Source organism: Lethenteron reissneri, chromosome 64 (assembly GCF_015708825.2).
Source record: "Lethenteron reissneri isolate LAM-NWPU_2019-01 chromosome 64, ASM1570882v1, whole genome shotgun sequence".
In the NCBI taxonomy this organism is placed as follows: Eukaryota; Metazoa; Chordata; class Hyperoartia; order Petromyzontiformes; family Petromyzontidae; genus Lethenteron; species Lethenteron reissneri.
The window spans coordinates 2,838,281-2,852,223 of NC_083842.1; the positions used below are offsets into that span (position 1 = coordinate 2,838,281).

A 13,943-nucleotide genomic window follows, 5' to 3' on the forward strand; every position below is an offset into this window, starting at 1 on the left:
TTATAAATACAGTATATTTAGAGTATAAAGTGTACGGTTATATTCTGCATGTGATATACATGCAGTGTATATCGTAATTCGATATATATCGTGTTCTTTTGTATTTTATATATATATTGTAGGCTTCTATATATTTTCATGTACATCCAGTACAGTATTTAGCACCTATGTGAGCCTCTTCACTGCAGTGCTCGAGTTGACATGGGCCGTGTGACTTGATTTCTTCCACCCCTCTAAGGGGTAAGGGTGGCAGGGGGAACTCAAGTCTACACGTTATGCCCACATAACCTCTTCACATGGAATTCACGGCGACATCCTGTGCATGTAAAAGGTCCTCACTAGACAAAGCATTGAGCAGACTGAACGACAGAGAAACGTGGAGAAAAAGAGAAGCAGAGAGACACGGTACAGAAATATGAAGCGAGAGAGATGGCAACATAGTGAGAGACACAAATATACACAGAAACAGAGAGCATGTCTGTATGTATAAACATATTTCGCGCCGTACGTAGCCAACCACGTTAATCGGAGGTGTATACGCAAGAGACAGAGATGCAGAGGAAGACATGGCATGGAGAGACAGATAACTACACAGTGGCATGTAGACACAGAAAGAGATATGGGGCGAATTAGAATCATGGAGAGATACCTGGAGATGGGGAGAGAGCAGCACATATATACCCAGACGTAGAGAGAGACCGGGAGATGCAATTACGGCCCCTGGGCTGCACGTGGTCTTGTATAAACTCAGCAAAAGACAGAGATACACAGAGAAAGGTATACATAGATACAAACAGAGAATCGGAGAGACAGAGATGACATAGGCACATAGATATGCACAGAAAGATATTACCACAGAGAGATGTGCAAAGAGACACATATCTGGACAGGGTTAACACAGAGAAACACACACAAATGCATATACACAGAGACACGGAAATACATGGATTAAAAAATGCAGAGAGAGAGAAATTGAGAGAGACACCCAGAGGCACAACAGGGTTATACAATTGCAATCCCCAGGCTACTTGGCCTTTGTAGATATGGAGTCACTGAGCAAAACACACAAACACATTACAGAGAGAACCATGCAGACAGAGAGAAGAGATATGTATGCAGAAACATGAAAACACAATGAGAGACACGGAGAGAGAGAGAGAGAGATACACAGATATACTTGCACATAGAGAGAGGCATGGAGACACACAGAGAGCAACACATTAAATCTTGAATACGATTATACAGAAACATGTGGAGAGAAATGCCCAGAAAGGTTTTCTAGAGGCCTGGGGCAAACTGCCAGATGGGGCCCCCTCTGAGGATTCATAAACCATTTCTGAGACTCCTTTAAATTTGAGGCTCAGATGTTAATATGTATTAAATACAATCAAATCAAATACTTGTACATTATCATCCTTCAATAGCAATACTTTATTGCTGATTTCATTACAAGATGCCCCGCAGTGTTTTCTAACCTGGGACTTTTGCAATCCAGAGGCGTATAATTTTATGGGCATCAAATTTTTATCAAATCACGTTAAAAAAAAATCTTATTCAATCTGGTTCCACTCCAAAGTGTAGGCACAGGCTTAGTATTCACATAATACGATGCATACATGGGTGGTTAACACTCCTGAACACAACACAGGCAAGGGAGGGCCAGACATTAACCCCTGCCCTACAATATTTCAGCCATGAACCAGCCCCAACAAAAACTTGGAGGGAAGGGAATTAGGCAAGAACTGGCACTTAGGCTGTGAAAACCATAGAAATGGTAGGGAATTTGATAAATTTATATATACGTATAGAAATAGAAATCATTTGCGCAACAAACTAAAAAGAGTTAACTTTTTAACACAATAACAGTTCATTTGATACATTTTCACGAATAAACATCTGCACATGTCCACATACAAAAAATGTCCACCATTTTGATCTTTGCTTTAATTATCAGGACAACCCCATCAGTCTCTTGTGACCTAATCCAGGCAATCACACCAGTCGAATTTGAAGTTTTAAAAGGTTTAAATATACTATGGGAACCTCATTTGCCAGTAAAAATATGATTATTGGTTTTTTACCCTTCTATCTGGCAACAAAACTGACAACTTTTTACAAGGAGTCATGTTTGCATAGACCACAATACCTGCAGTCATAATACAAACAAAAGAACATAACTCTGATAATGTGCACTGTCCTTGAAGTTGATTGGTCCACACCCGAGACAGCTTTCCTTAGAGCCTAGTCTCACATGGTGTTGGACCTTTTGGCGTCATCTGGTCCAACACCATGTGAGACTAGACTCTAAGGAAAGCTGTCTTGGGTGTGGACCAATCAACTTCAAGGACAGTGCACATTATCAGAGTTATGTTCTTTTGTTTGTATTATGACTGCAGGTATTGTTGTCTATGCAAACATGACTCCTTGTAAAAAGGTGTCAGTTTTGTTGCCAGATAGAAGGGTAAAAACCAATTATCAGGTTTAAATATGTTTCAACAATTGTCTTAAAGTTGTCACTTCAACTTTTGAAATTAGATTTGTGTATTATTCTTAGATTAATGTGAAATTGACATGTATTTTTAAAAATAAAATTGCATATACAATATTGATGTTATTCCTGATTCCCCTTGTCACGTGATTTTCAGTTTCAGCAAACATCTGAGCACGCCCTCTTCTCCTGCTCAGTGGTGGACGTGTTCACACAACTCAACCAAAGCTTTGAGATCATCAAGAAGTTGGAGTGTCCTGATCCAGAGATTGTTGCTCACTTTATGAGGCGTTTTGCCAAGGTAAATAAACCACTCATCATATTCCCCACCTTCAACACCATGAAGGCTTACATTCTAGCTGGTATGCAGCATTCGCAGCGGTATGTACACTGGCACGGTTTGTTTTTTGAGATGGCACTATTTATGCCAGCAGTTATCTGCTCATGGTTTCCCAAAAAATATGCCCTAGTGGTTTTATTAATCTAAGGCATTGATACAGTTGACTATTATAGTCAACATCATTAAATGTAGTTATCGCAGTAAAGCGGTAGGCTGGTTCTCAAATGTAGTGAAGAGGAAAATGTTTATAGTCTGTAAGCAACTCATATTTTTGTCTGGTTACAAAAGCTGTCGCCGAGGCTTCGATATTCGTCCGTCTACTGTTTTCATGATGTGTCGTATTTGGCTCATAATGTACTCTGCGCCAATGATTAAATACACCTCTGCATCTACTTTTAAAGACGTTGAAACAAAATGACACGTGGATTTTAATGGTTTAAGGGGGTCCCCGATATATGCCGGAGTTAGGGACCGGAAAATTGCAACTTATAACGAAACAATGTTTCACCGGGAATTTTTCCCCATAAGAATAATGGGAACTGGGGTGGGGGAGATAGGGACCATGAAAGTGTAAACATTGCCTATGTGATGCAAAGCGGGGCAATTTCTCCCATGAGAATCAATGGAATAAGGTAGGGATAAGATAACCGTAAACTTAGGGAAATGTTGTGTTTCATACCTAGCAAACAAAAATACGTACTGTCTATGTACAGTACCTGTACTATACTGAACAACACATCATGCACACATTTAGAACCAATTCTGAGTTCAATAACCTTTAAACAGCATTTATACTTGTCAACCACTTCAGTGAAAACTTTTTTCTGAGCATTTCAAAGCAGCCCTGTAAACTTTAAAACGGTTTCCTTTTTTAAATAGAAAACGTATTTGTGCCATTGTTAAGCAATGACTGAAACGTAAAATAAGTTTTTGTGTAAAAAAGCACACAATCTAAAACAGCATTTTTTTTGTTTACCTTAAACTATTATTTGTATGAGCTTACCTTGAGGAGTGGATGAGATGTGCGTTATTGGAGGTGTTGGGAGTGGATTACACTGGGTCATACCCACCTTCTGCAGAAACGTTTTTCCTGAAAAAAAGTTTTTCATGAAAAACGTTTCTGTGTTGGCACCAGTATTTTTACATTCTTAAAACTACATCGTGCCTGAAATCTGTAAAACCCTCCACGGGCATGCTATTGTTGTGCAGTTCCTCTTTCAAAAACGCCAGCCATCGTAAATGTTTTCTACGATAATACTTCTTTGCATGTAATTTTAACCTCCAAATGCTTAAAGCATGCTTAGCTTTGCTTTCTATTTCATCAACATTCTTCACTATCGTACGTACGCTTGCCAGAGGAAGATTCAAATGGCACCCGACACCAATTGCACGTTCACCTTTTGTACTACGCACTGTCACCTGTGCTGTCACTAGCACTGCACTTGCTACTCATTGTTGAAGGGTTGCGACGATATTTTGCGATTCGGTCCACTCCGATTACAACACGATGGGACTGAGAAGACGGTGGCACGTGCACGAAATAAGTAGCAAAGAATGTGCGGGAAAATTTTACATTGGGTGCGGGGACCCCCCGGAAACAAGAAGAAACAGTGCCAGATTAGGCTCGTTGCGGGGCCTGTACAATGTATTTTTATGGGGCCCTAAATAAAAAACACATAAATATCAAACACAATTTTTTTACTTCCATCGTAAAGTAATTGTATTGTTTTTTCATTTGCTATACAGCCAGATAATACGACAAATCGCTTACCTTAAACACCCAGTCGTTCATAAAGTTGAAGGCGGTATAGTACTATAGTAAGAGCAAGTGCAGAATCACTGAACCGGAATTGATAGCTTGAAAGCATTTAGCGCAGGGCCCTTGAAAGTGCGGGGCCCGTAGCATTTGTAGCTACTTGTGCTATGAGGATAATCTGGCTCTGAGAAGAACGTACATAATTTGAAAAATTACAATCATAATAAATGTTTAACTTTTATTTCCACTAAGTATCTGAAATGTAATTCCTGTAGCACGAATCACTGTGTTGCTCCATCGTTGAAAATGGCACATCTTAAGTAATTGCCCATTTGTCTCGATTTTTCTCGTAGAGTTCAACAAACACAAAATAGTGTTTAAAATAAGATGATCAAGTTGTCAGTTATGTTCTAAAAAATAACCCTTGCCCTCCTATACTTGTCCCAATTTGTTTAAGTCAAATATTTAAGGCAAATGTATGTGATGGTGATGTGAGTAGGCACAAACCACACAGATTAATGTTACATTGTAGACTTGTTGTTCCACTCAGCCTTACAGTCACTGTGGTCTCTAAACTATAACAAAAGTTATTTTCCGTGTAAAAAAGTTTTTTAAATGTAATTCGTGTGAATGTATCTTTAAGGAATGTATTTAATACTCTGCCACCACCGTTAACTCTTTTGTTAACTCCACAAGCAAAGCCTCCTAATGTAATGTGTGCTATATTATTATAATTATAATGCTTTGCTGAAAAAAATCTAAACTTTATTTGGCAAATGCACTTTTAGTTTTGAATCGTGACACTTATAATTATATTGCAACTGCAGTACATTTCGACTTTTCAACTATGATTTAGAAAATTGTTTTGGAAAATATTTTTCTTTATTTCAGTTTTACACTCCTGGGCTGTATTAAATCCTGGGAACACACTGAACATTTCTGAATGTGTTTTTCAGACCATTAGCAAGGTGTTGATGAATTATGCGGAAATCATCTCCCAGTACTTCAAGGAATACTGCTCCCAGGAAAAAGTGGTAAGCGTGTAATGTTTGCTGCATCGGCACTTTCAACTTCAAATGTTCAATTAAATCACATTTTCGTTTCTGATGACTTAAGAGAATATATAATTTGTTATTTTCTGTAATATTGATATTTTAAAACAATGTAAACGACAGTGCAGAAATAAGACTGCCTTATCACTCCACTTCCTGCTGTTAAATAATACCAATCACAGCGGACAAAATATCACTCTTTCCACATTTCTTTGACTTATCTTTCCTCTCAATCCTTAATTATGTATTCCAAACACCTTCCGTCCTCACAAAGCTGCCACTCTCTTTAGAAACTGCAACCACACCTTCTCTCGGGATGGAACCCTAACCACTTTCACTCTTCTCCCCTCCTCACAGTTTTATTCACAAGCCACTGTCTATTATGCTATCTTTATTACATTTTCTAAGCAAGTACCAGTAAGCACAAGATAATAATTATTAACACCTTATTACTCCAAGACTCCATGTCCCTTCCATTCACCAGCGCCTTACCCTGATAGCAACGTCCGTGTTGACATTTAAATGTCCGATTGTAAATTCAGCGACATCAAATAAATGATAAAACCTTGAGCTCCTCAGCCTATTCTATCATTATTATATCCTAAATAAACTCTTGAGTGGCTGGCTGTCAGTTGTTCTACCACATCTTATAAGTAGTGTTTGAACAATCAAGCAAACAAAACCAGACCATTGCTATAATGAGCAAACATTCTCACGAGTTATGCGTGCACTGACAACTTTTTTTATAGAACTTGTTCCTATTTCTCCCCAATAGCTCCCCCTCATTGTGTCTCCCCTATTTGTGTACACGCCGAACGCCACTTCTTTTTTCCCCTCGGGATTCTTATTTGAATCAGGGTCTCGTGCCCAGCACCACTGAACTGACAAGTCCCCACGTGTCACGACTCTCTCCTAAGCCCAACAACACCCAGTAATGTCCCCAGCTATCTTAACTATGCCCACTATACTTAGAATTGCAAGGCCTCTTAAATATTGTATTATAGTGTTGATTTTATGCCATTTGTGGACTACTGAATGCATCCATAAATCTAATCTCTCTACTTCATAAGCCAACATAAGAGGAACCCATGTTTCAACCACAGAATGTAGCCAGTTCTAAGGTTGGGTAATGCTTGGGTTTCCTTCAGAAAGCCTTGATATAAACCCTGTCTCTGCAATGGTTGCAGAGCCTCACTGTTTCACTATCCATCTAATTCCAATTGATAAATCCCTGCAGCATGCTTCACCCCTCCGGATCCCACAAAATATTATTCAGAATGTACTAATTCCTAAATGTCGAAAAATATTAACGAGAATTATATTTTGGCTGAAACGTATTCTTTACGATTATACAGCCATACACCCATTGCATTTGAATTCCTCCTTAATGGAACCAAAAGAATCAAATAACCTTCCAATATTAGTTGAACATAACAATAACCAAAGGTGTAACAACAACAACACTCTTCATAGAGAAGTGATACCATTTAACACAGGTCTTATGAGAAGATTTCAAACGGAGAGATTGGCATTTTTAGAATGGAGGGATGTTTAGTTTGTTTCATCCCCTCATCACCCAGAGTGTATCTCTAAAAAATATTTATATTACCAGCGCCTCTTCAAACATACATTATATAATGGCAGGGTTTGCCCCTTGTACATGACGCCCACCTCATTAGTCTTACACAGTTGCACATGTAACAGCGACTGACAAAACAACCAAGGTTCGACTTTGCTTCACGTGAGTGCCTCACCCTCGTTTCCATCGATCGCTATCCACACAGCATCTCTACGTGCGAGTTCCATGCTCGGTCTTCCGACCTCGGAGAGCCGCTCGGCTCAGCTTAATAAATCTCCTCTTGTCCAATAAACACGGACCATCGTTTGTGTCCTTGCCTCCTGCTCCTGAAACACTAATATACATTATAAATGTACATTATAAATGTAATTCTTCCCTATACTACACGTAAGTATATTTACTCACTATTACCTCAAATGGGAATGTAATGCGGTAAGATGATGTTCTGTTGAACTTCTGCTTCTTCAATGCTTGCTTTTGACAAGATGCCCCCGAAATGCTGTTAGCCTGCCTCGGAATATTTCTTCTCCGCAATGCGGTTTCAGCTCTGGTCACCCAGACATGATTTTTAATGCAAGGGGTAAGGGCCTGCTCGAGCAGGGGTCCTTGCCTCTTGTTTGCAATCACCTCATCCATTTTTGACTCTTTGGATTCGCTTCTCTATTGGACTTCAAATTCCTTCATATTGGGGTTATCTACACTTCAAACCACTTTTCAACAGGTCATAAAATTCAATCGCATTTTCTGCCCAGCGACAAGATACACTTATGTTTTATGTTACGCAAAATTGCACACATTTCCTCCCAGTTTCTATATTTGATACCTTGTATCTCAATACAGCTCTAACTTACAGTGAGGGAAAAAAGTATTTGATCCCCTGCTGATTTTGTACGTTTGCCCACTGACAAAGAAATGATCAATCCATAATTTTAATGGTAGGTTTATTTGAACAGTGAGAGACAGAATAACAACAACACAATCCAAAAAAAAGCATGTCAAAAATGTTATAAATTTATTTGCATTTTAATGAGGGAAATAAGTATTTGACCCCCTCTTAATCAGAAAGATTTCTGGCTCCCAGGTGTCTTTTATACAGGTGAGATTAGGAGCACACTCTTAAAGGGAGTGCTCCTAATCTCAGCTTGTTACCTGTGTAGTGAGTTCAAGGAGACGTAGACGACGTAGTCGGAGGCACACTTATTTATTCAACCAAAGGGCACACAATACTTGAATGGATAACGGCCCCTTCACCCATCTAACAGGGAGACACCCCTAGCGCTAGCCCGGCTAGTGTGCTCCCAGGTCCTCCACTAGAGAGCTTGGGGAGGCTAGCTGATCCAGCTCTGGCCAAGCTAGGATCTCGACACCCTTAGCCAACCAGACCGGCTCTTACAAGAGCATCGGCTCTGGGCTCCCAGGGCCGCGCCGCTGGCTTGCCCTGGTCGGTCCTTAGAAGGACAGCGAGCTAGGGGAGTCCCAAGGCCTATCCTGCCGGTCTTCACTCTTCGCTGGTTAAGTTGTAATACTCGACCCCGAGCCCACCGGCTCCCCGCCTTATATAGCAACTCCCCCCCGAGGGGTGGGGCCGTGGGGGATCACAGCACCATCACAGCCCCCCAGGGCTAACCGTTGCGGACGTGGATGTAGCCACCCTTACGTGTGCGGGCGCAAACACCCCTTGTGTGTTTGTTTGCCCTCCCGTAACACCCCTACACCTGTATAAAAGACACCTGTTCACAGAAGCAATCAATCAGATTCCAAACTCTCCACCATGGCCAAGACCAAAGAGCTCTCCAAGGATGTCAGGGACAAGATTGTAGACCTACACAAGGCTGGAATGGGCTACAAGACCATCGCCAAGTAGCTTGGTGAGAAGGTGACAACAGTTGGTGCGATTATTCGCAAATGAAAGAAACACAAAAGAACTGTCAATCTCCCTCGGCCTGGGGCTCCATGCAAGATCTCACCTCGTGGAGTTGCAATGATCATGAGAACGGTGAGGAATCAGCCCAGAACTACACGGGAGGATCTTGTCAATGATCTCAAGGCAGCTGGGACCATAGTCACCAAGAAAACAGTTGGTAAAACACTACGCCGTGAAGGACTGAAATTCTGCAGTGCCCGTAAGGTCCCCCTGCTCAAGAAAGCACATATACATGCCCGTCTGAAGTTTGCCAATGAACATCTGAATGATTCAGAGGACAACTGGGTAAGAGTGTTGTGGTCAGATGAGACCAAAATGGAGCTCTTTGGCATCAACTCAACTCGCCGTGTTTGGAGGAGGAGGAATGCTGCCTATGACCCCAAGAACACCATCCCCACCGTCAAACATGGAGTTGGAAACATTATGCTTTGGGGGTGTTTTTCTGCTAAGGGGACAGGACAACTTCACCGCATCAAAGGGACGATGGACGGGGCCATGTACCGTCACATCTTGGGTGAGAACCTCCTTCCCTCAGCCAGGGCACTAAAAGTGGGTCGTGGATGGGTATTCCAGCATGACAATGACCCAAAACACACGGCCAAGGCAAGAAAGGAGTGGCTCAAGAAGAAGCACATTAAGGTCCTGGAGTGGCCTAGCCAGTCTCCAGACCTTAATCCCATAGAAAATCTGTGGAGCGAGCTGAAGGTTCGAGTTGCCAAACGTTAGCCTCGAAACCTTAATGACTTGGAGAAGATCTGCAAAGAGTGGGACTGTTTATAAAGGTCTGGAGATGGGCGTAGCCCAAGTGTATCAGCAGCATGGGCGGGGCAGCAATGCCAAAGCAGCAGCAATGCTAATGCAGCAGCAATGCCAATGCAGCAGCAATGCCAATGCAGCAGCAATGCCAATGCAGCAGCAATGCAAAAGCAGCAGCAATGCCAATGCAGCAGCAATGCCAATGCAGCAGCAATGCCGAAGCAGCAGCAATGCCAATGCAGCAGCAATGCCAATGCAGCAGCAATGCCAATGCAGCAGCAATGCCAATGCAGCAGCAATGCCAATGTAGCAGCAATGCCAATGTAGCAGCTATGCCAATGCAGCAGCAATGCCAATGCAGCAGCAATGCCAATGTAGCAGCAATGCCAATGCAGCAGCAATGCCAAAGTAGCAGCAATGCCAATGCAGCAGCAATGCCAATGCAGCAGCAATGCCAATGCAGCGAAGGGACACCAGGAAATCACTGCACCCCGCTCCACACACCACACTGCTGACGGTGAAGGTTCATTGACAATAAGTGGTTAATAACATCTTTCCAATGATAGCTGAGTCTATAACATTTGTAGACTATCATTATGGTTCAATATTAAGGTATACAAGAGGCATACATAATTGTATTAGATTGGGAAAAGTCATTTGCTAGAGTTGAATGAACATTTATTTTCTCCACCATGTAACAAATGGGTCTAGTCGGCACTTGTATTCAGCTCTGCTATTACATATGCATCCCTTGGCTAAGGTGTAACTAAGAATGTTGCCTTTCTTTATTACTTCATGCAATACCAGCCAAGCCTCTAGCCACCGGCTGCAAGGAAGAGGAATTTATCTATTTGCTGTGCTTCCTCGACAGGCATTGAAACGTATTATCTCAATGGGGTCCATAAATCGCACCATTAAGCGACTGATGTACAAGCGTGTATAACCTATGTTAATAAAAAAAAACATATCAGCAGCTTGAGCACCAAAGCTAACTCCAGACTGCCCGAAACTGTCACTTGCAGTTTCCTCTCCGGCAGGATTGGATATTGGCAGAGGCCACTGTTTCAGTGCTAGACCCCTTTAACTGCTGTTGTGGGATTTGGATTGACGTTTGGTAACTGTTGTGAACACAGACTTCTGCCAACTCCACATACTACCGATGGGTAATTTTCACATGAACCAAAACAATTTAACAGGGCAACGTTTGGAAAATGTATGCTGAACCTTGCACATTGCGAAGTCGGAAACCAGGGCCCAAGCCTGATGTAATCTTAATTCTAGATTTGAAGCTTTCGTGACTGCAAAGATTCATATTCTTAGGTTTTTTCGGTTAAGTCACGTAAGTAAAACATCAAAATAAAAATAAAATAAAAATAAAAATCACGACGTTGTGTTGCCTCCGAAACGTCGTGATTTTTATTTTTATTTTATTTTTATTTTGATGTTTTACTTACGTGACTTAACCGAAAAAACCTAAGAATATGAAAATGATGTAATCTTGTGGAGAAAACTTTTTTTTCATGAAAATATGAAAATGCCAATTCGGGGAACAGCAGAGTTGCTTCATCATCGCCATCATCACGATCCATGGGCAGATAGCCCTTGGGTGTCTACTGCACATCTCATCATTTGTTTTCACTTTCCTCTGTCTTGTGCCAACATGCTTAAGTAGTGCACATCTGTCGTCATCACGCCATTCTTTGTTACGTCTTCCTCTCTCTCCGGTTCCTTCCATTGTTCTGAACAACACACTTTGAATGTTCCTTCTGTTGTCCATCCTACTACACGTGTGTCCAAATAGTGCCAGTGTCCTTCTCATCTCTGCCTGCATCACATCTTCTGCTATGTGTCACCTTTTTCTTACTTCTGTTGATCACTCTTTGGATCTGGTTTAGACGCATTATCCTTCTGTAACAATACAATTAGAATGCCAATATTTTATCGCTGTCAGTATTTTTCAATGTCCAGGTCTCACAGGCATACAAAGCTGTACTGAACACGCACGTTCTTAAGATGTTCAGTTGGGTCTTGTAGCTGATTTACTTGCTTCTCCACATGCCTCACTACAAGGCAAATGTGGTACTTGAATACGACACATTTATTCCATATCTGTTAGCCTATCTTATCCCTTTCCACATTTATCCACATCGTCAGCACATTTTTAATAGGGACGGGTTACAATTAAAGAAAATAAAATGTTTAAAAACTATAATTTAAATAATGTTTTAAAGAATATATGAATGCTGATGTTTTTAACGGTGTGTTTTTTGTTGTTGTTGTTGTTGTTTCACGCAGGCCTGTTTCCTGATGAATAACATCCAGCAATTACGTGTGCAACTGGAAAGGATGTTCCAGGCCATGGGGGGCAAAGAGGTCAGCATCACTGAAATGCGTTATGCTTCCCCATCTGACTGAAATTAAAATTGTTTATCTTAATTGCTAGCACACATAAACGAGACAATTTTGATAATTAATGTGAGAAATAACGTTTTTTTGTAACACATTTAAAAATTAATATTGTACATTGGAAGGGGTGTAATACCAATTATGGATGGAATTCTTAAATGATGAATTAGCGAGAGCAATTAATACATTTTTCGACATGCAGCATTACATTTTTGTTCATTCTTATTGATAAAAATGTATAATTTGCAACTGTATAGAGTAAACTAAGATAAACAAATCTGCGTAAAGAATGGGAGTTACCATAGGATTAAGACAGATTACCATTGGCCATTCTATTTTGGACGTTTTCTCTTGGAAACTGCCATGCGAAGGTTTGTCTGCGGAGGCTTTTATTGCTGCACTCTCCGTCCAGACGCAAAATGAGATTTTTAAATCTCAAATCCAAATCTCCATTTTGTATTTGGAGGGCTACGTTTTTTTTTATCTACACTAATAAAAGCTTGTATCTGGAGCTCGTTTTTAAGAGAGCTGAATAAAAATATATTTGGCTATAGTTAAGGTACTGTTTAAAGAGTGTGATGCTAACGCAAATAAAAAGTGGTCAAAGCCTTCTTCACTACCAGTTACTACTGACTTGTAAACTCGAATAATTTTAACACATCCTAGATTGCAACCGTTATTCACTGCTGTACCATTATCGTACCATTATTGCAACATATTTAGTCTTTCCAATACTTCAGATGAAATCCAACATACTGCTTTTCGTTACTTAATTCAATTCTACATTAAACCCAACACCGTAGATATCATCCATACACTAAACAATACACCAATTAATACAATTAAAATGTACTTAAAGTGGCTTGCTTGCTTTGCTTAAGCTTTGTATGTAGCCACCTTGATCTGCTCCTTTGAAGCATATTCACGTTGGTTTGGCCAATGTATTGTCTGAGCTCTAAATATAATGATTTGGGTGTTGAACAATAAACATAGAGAAATGTAACATTTTTAATATATTAGAATCACAATCTTTATTTAAACTGGAGGAATCCAATGAGCTATGAAGATCGTTTTCACAGTTGTGCCAAATTGGGGCAGGTCAGCAAGTGACAACAACAAACAATATGCCAAAGTGTGAAGTTAAAATGCCTGGCCTTAACTTATTAAACCCTAATCTTGGACAAACAAATGTGTGTGCAGCCATAGATATCACCAGTGACACTTAATACAATTAAAATGTAGTGACACTGGTGTATCTATGGCTGCAAACATAGGTATTTGCAAACACAGGTATTTACAAAGAAATGAGTTTGCAGCCATACATATCACTAGTGACAGTGGTGGAGGGGTGAGTTGGGGTGAATGCAGTGCTTTCTGTGCATCTCTTTGATCGTTCGCTTTTTGTCTTAATGATAGACTTTATAATTCTTGCGATATAATGGCACCAACTGAATTTCCGAATACTGTATGAAAGAACAGGTTTATTATTGAATACCGCATTAAATAAGATAGCCAAGCATGATGTGCTGCTGCTGCTTTTCATCATCATAATAATCAGCCGTGATCTATTCACTTTGGGATTAAGGTCTCTCCATGCTTCTGCCATTACTCACAGTCGTGCTACAGCTATAGCTTCTGCAAC

At 40.5% G+C, this 13,943-nt stretch overlaps 1 protein-coding gene across 1 annotated transcript in view; it reads left to right on the forward strand.

Moving 5' to 3' along the window:
* Positions 1 to 13,943, forward strand: part of LOC133359271 (protein unc-13 homolog A-like) — a 246,827-nt gene that overhangs the window by 191,873 nt on the left and 41,011 nt on the right. The window contains 3 exon segments of the mRNA XM_061577750.1: positions 2,646 to 2,789; positions 5,541 to 5,618; positions 12,191 to 12,268. Coding sequence (XP_061433734.1) covers positions 2,646 to 2,789; positions 5,541 to 5,618; positions 12,191 to 12,268 — 300 coding nt within the window.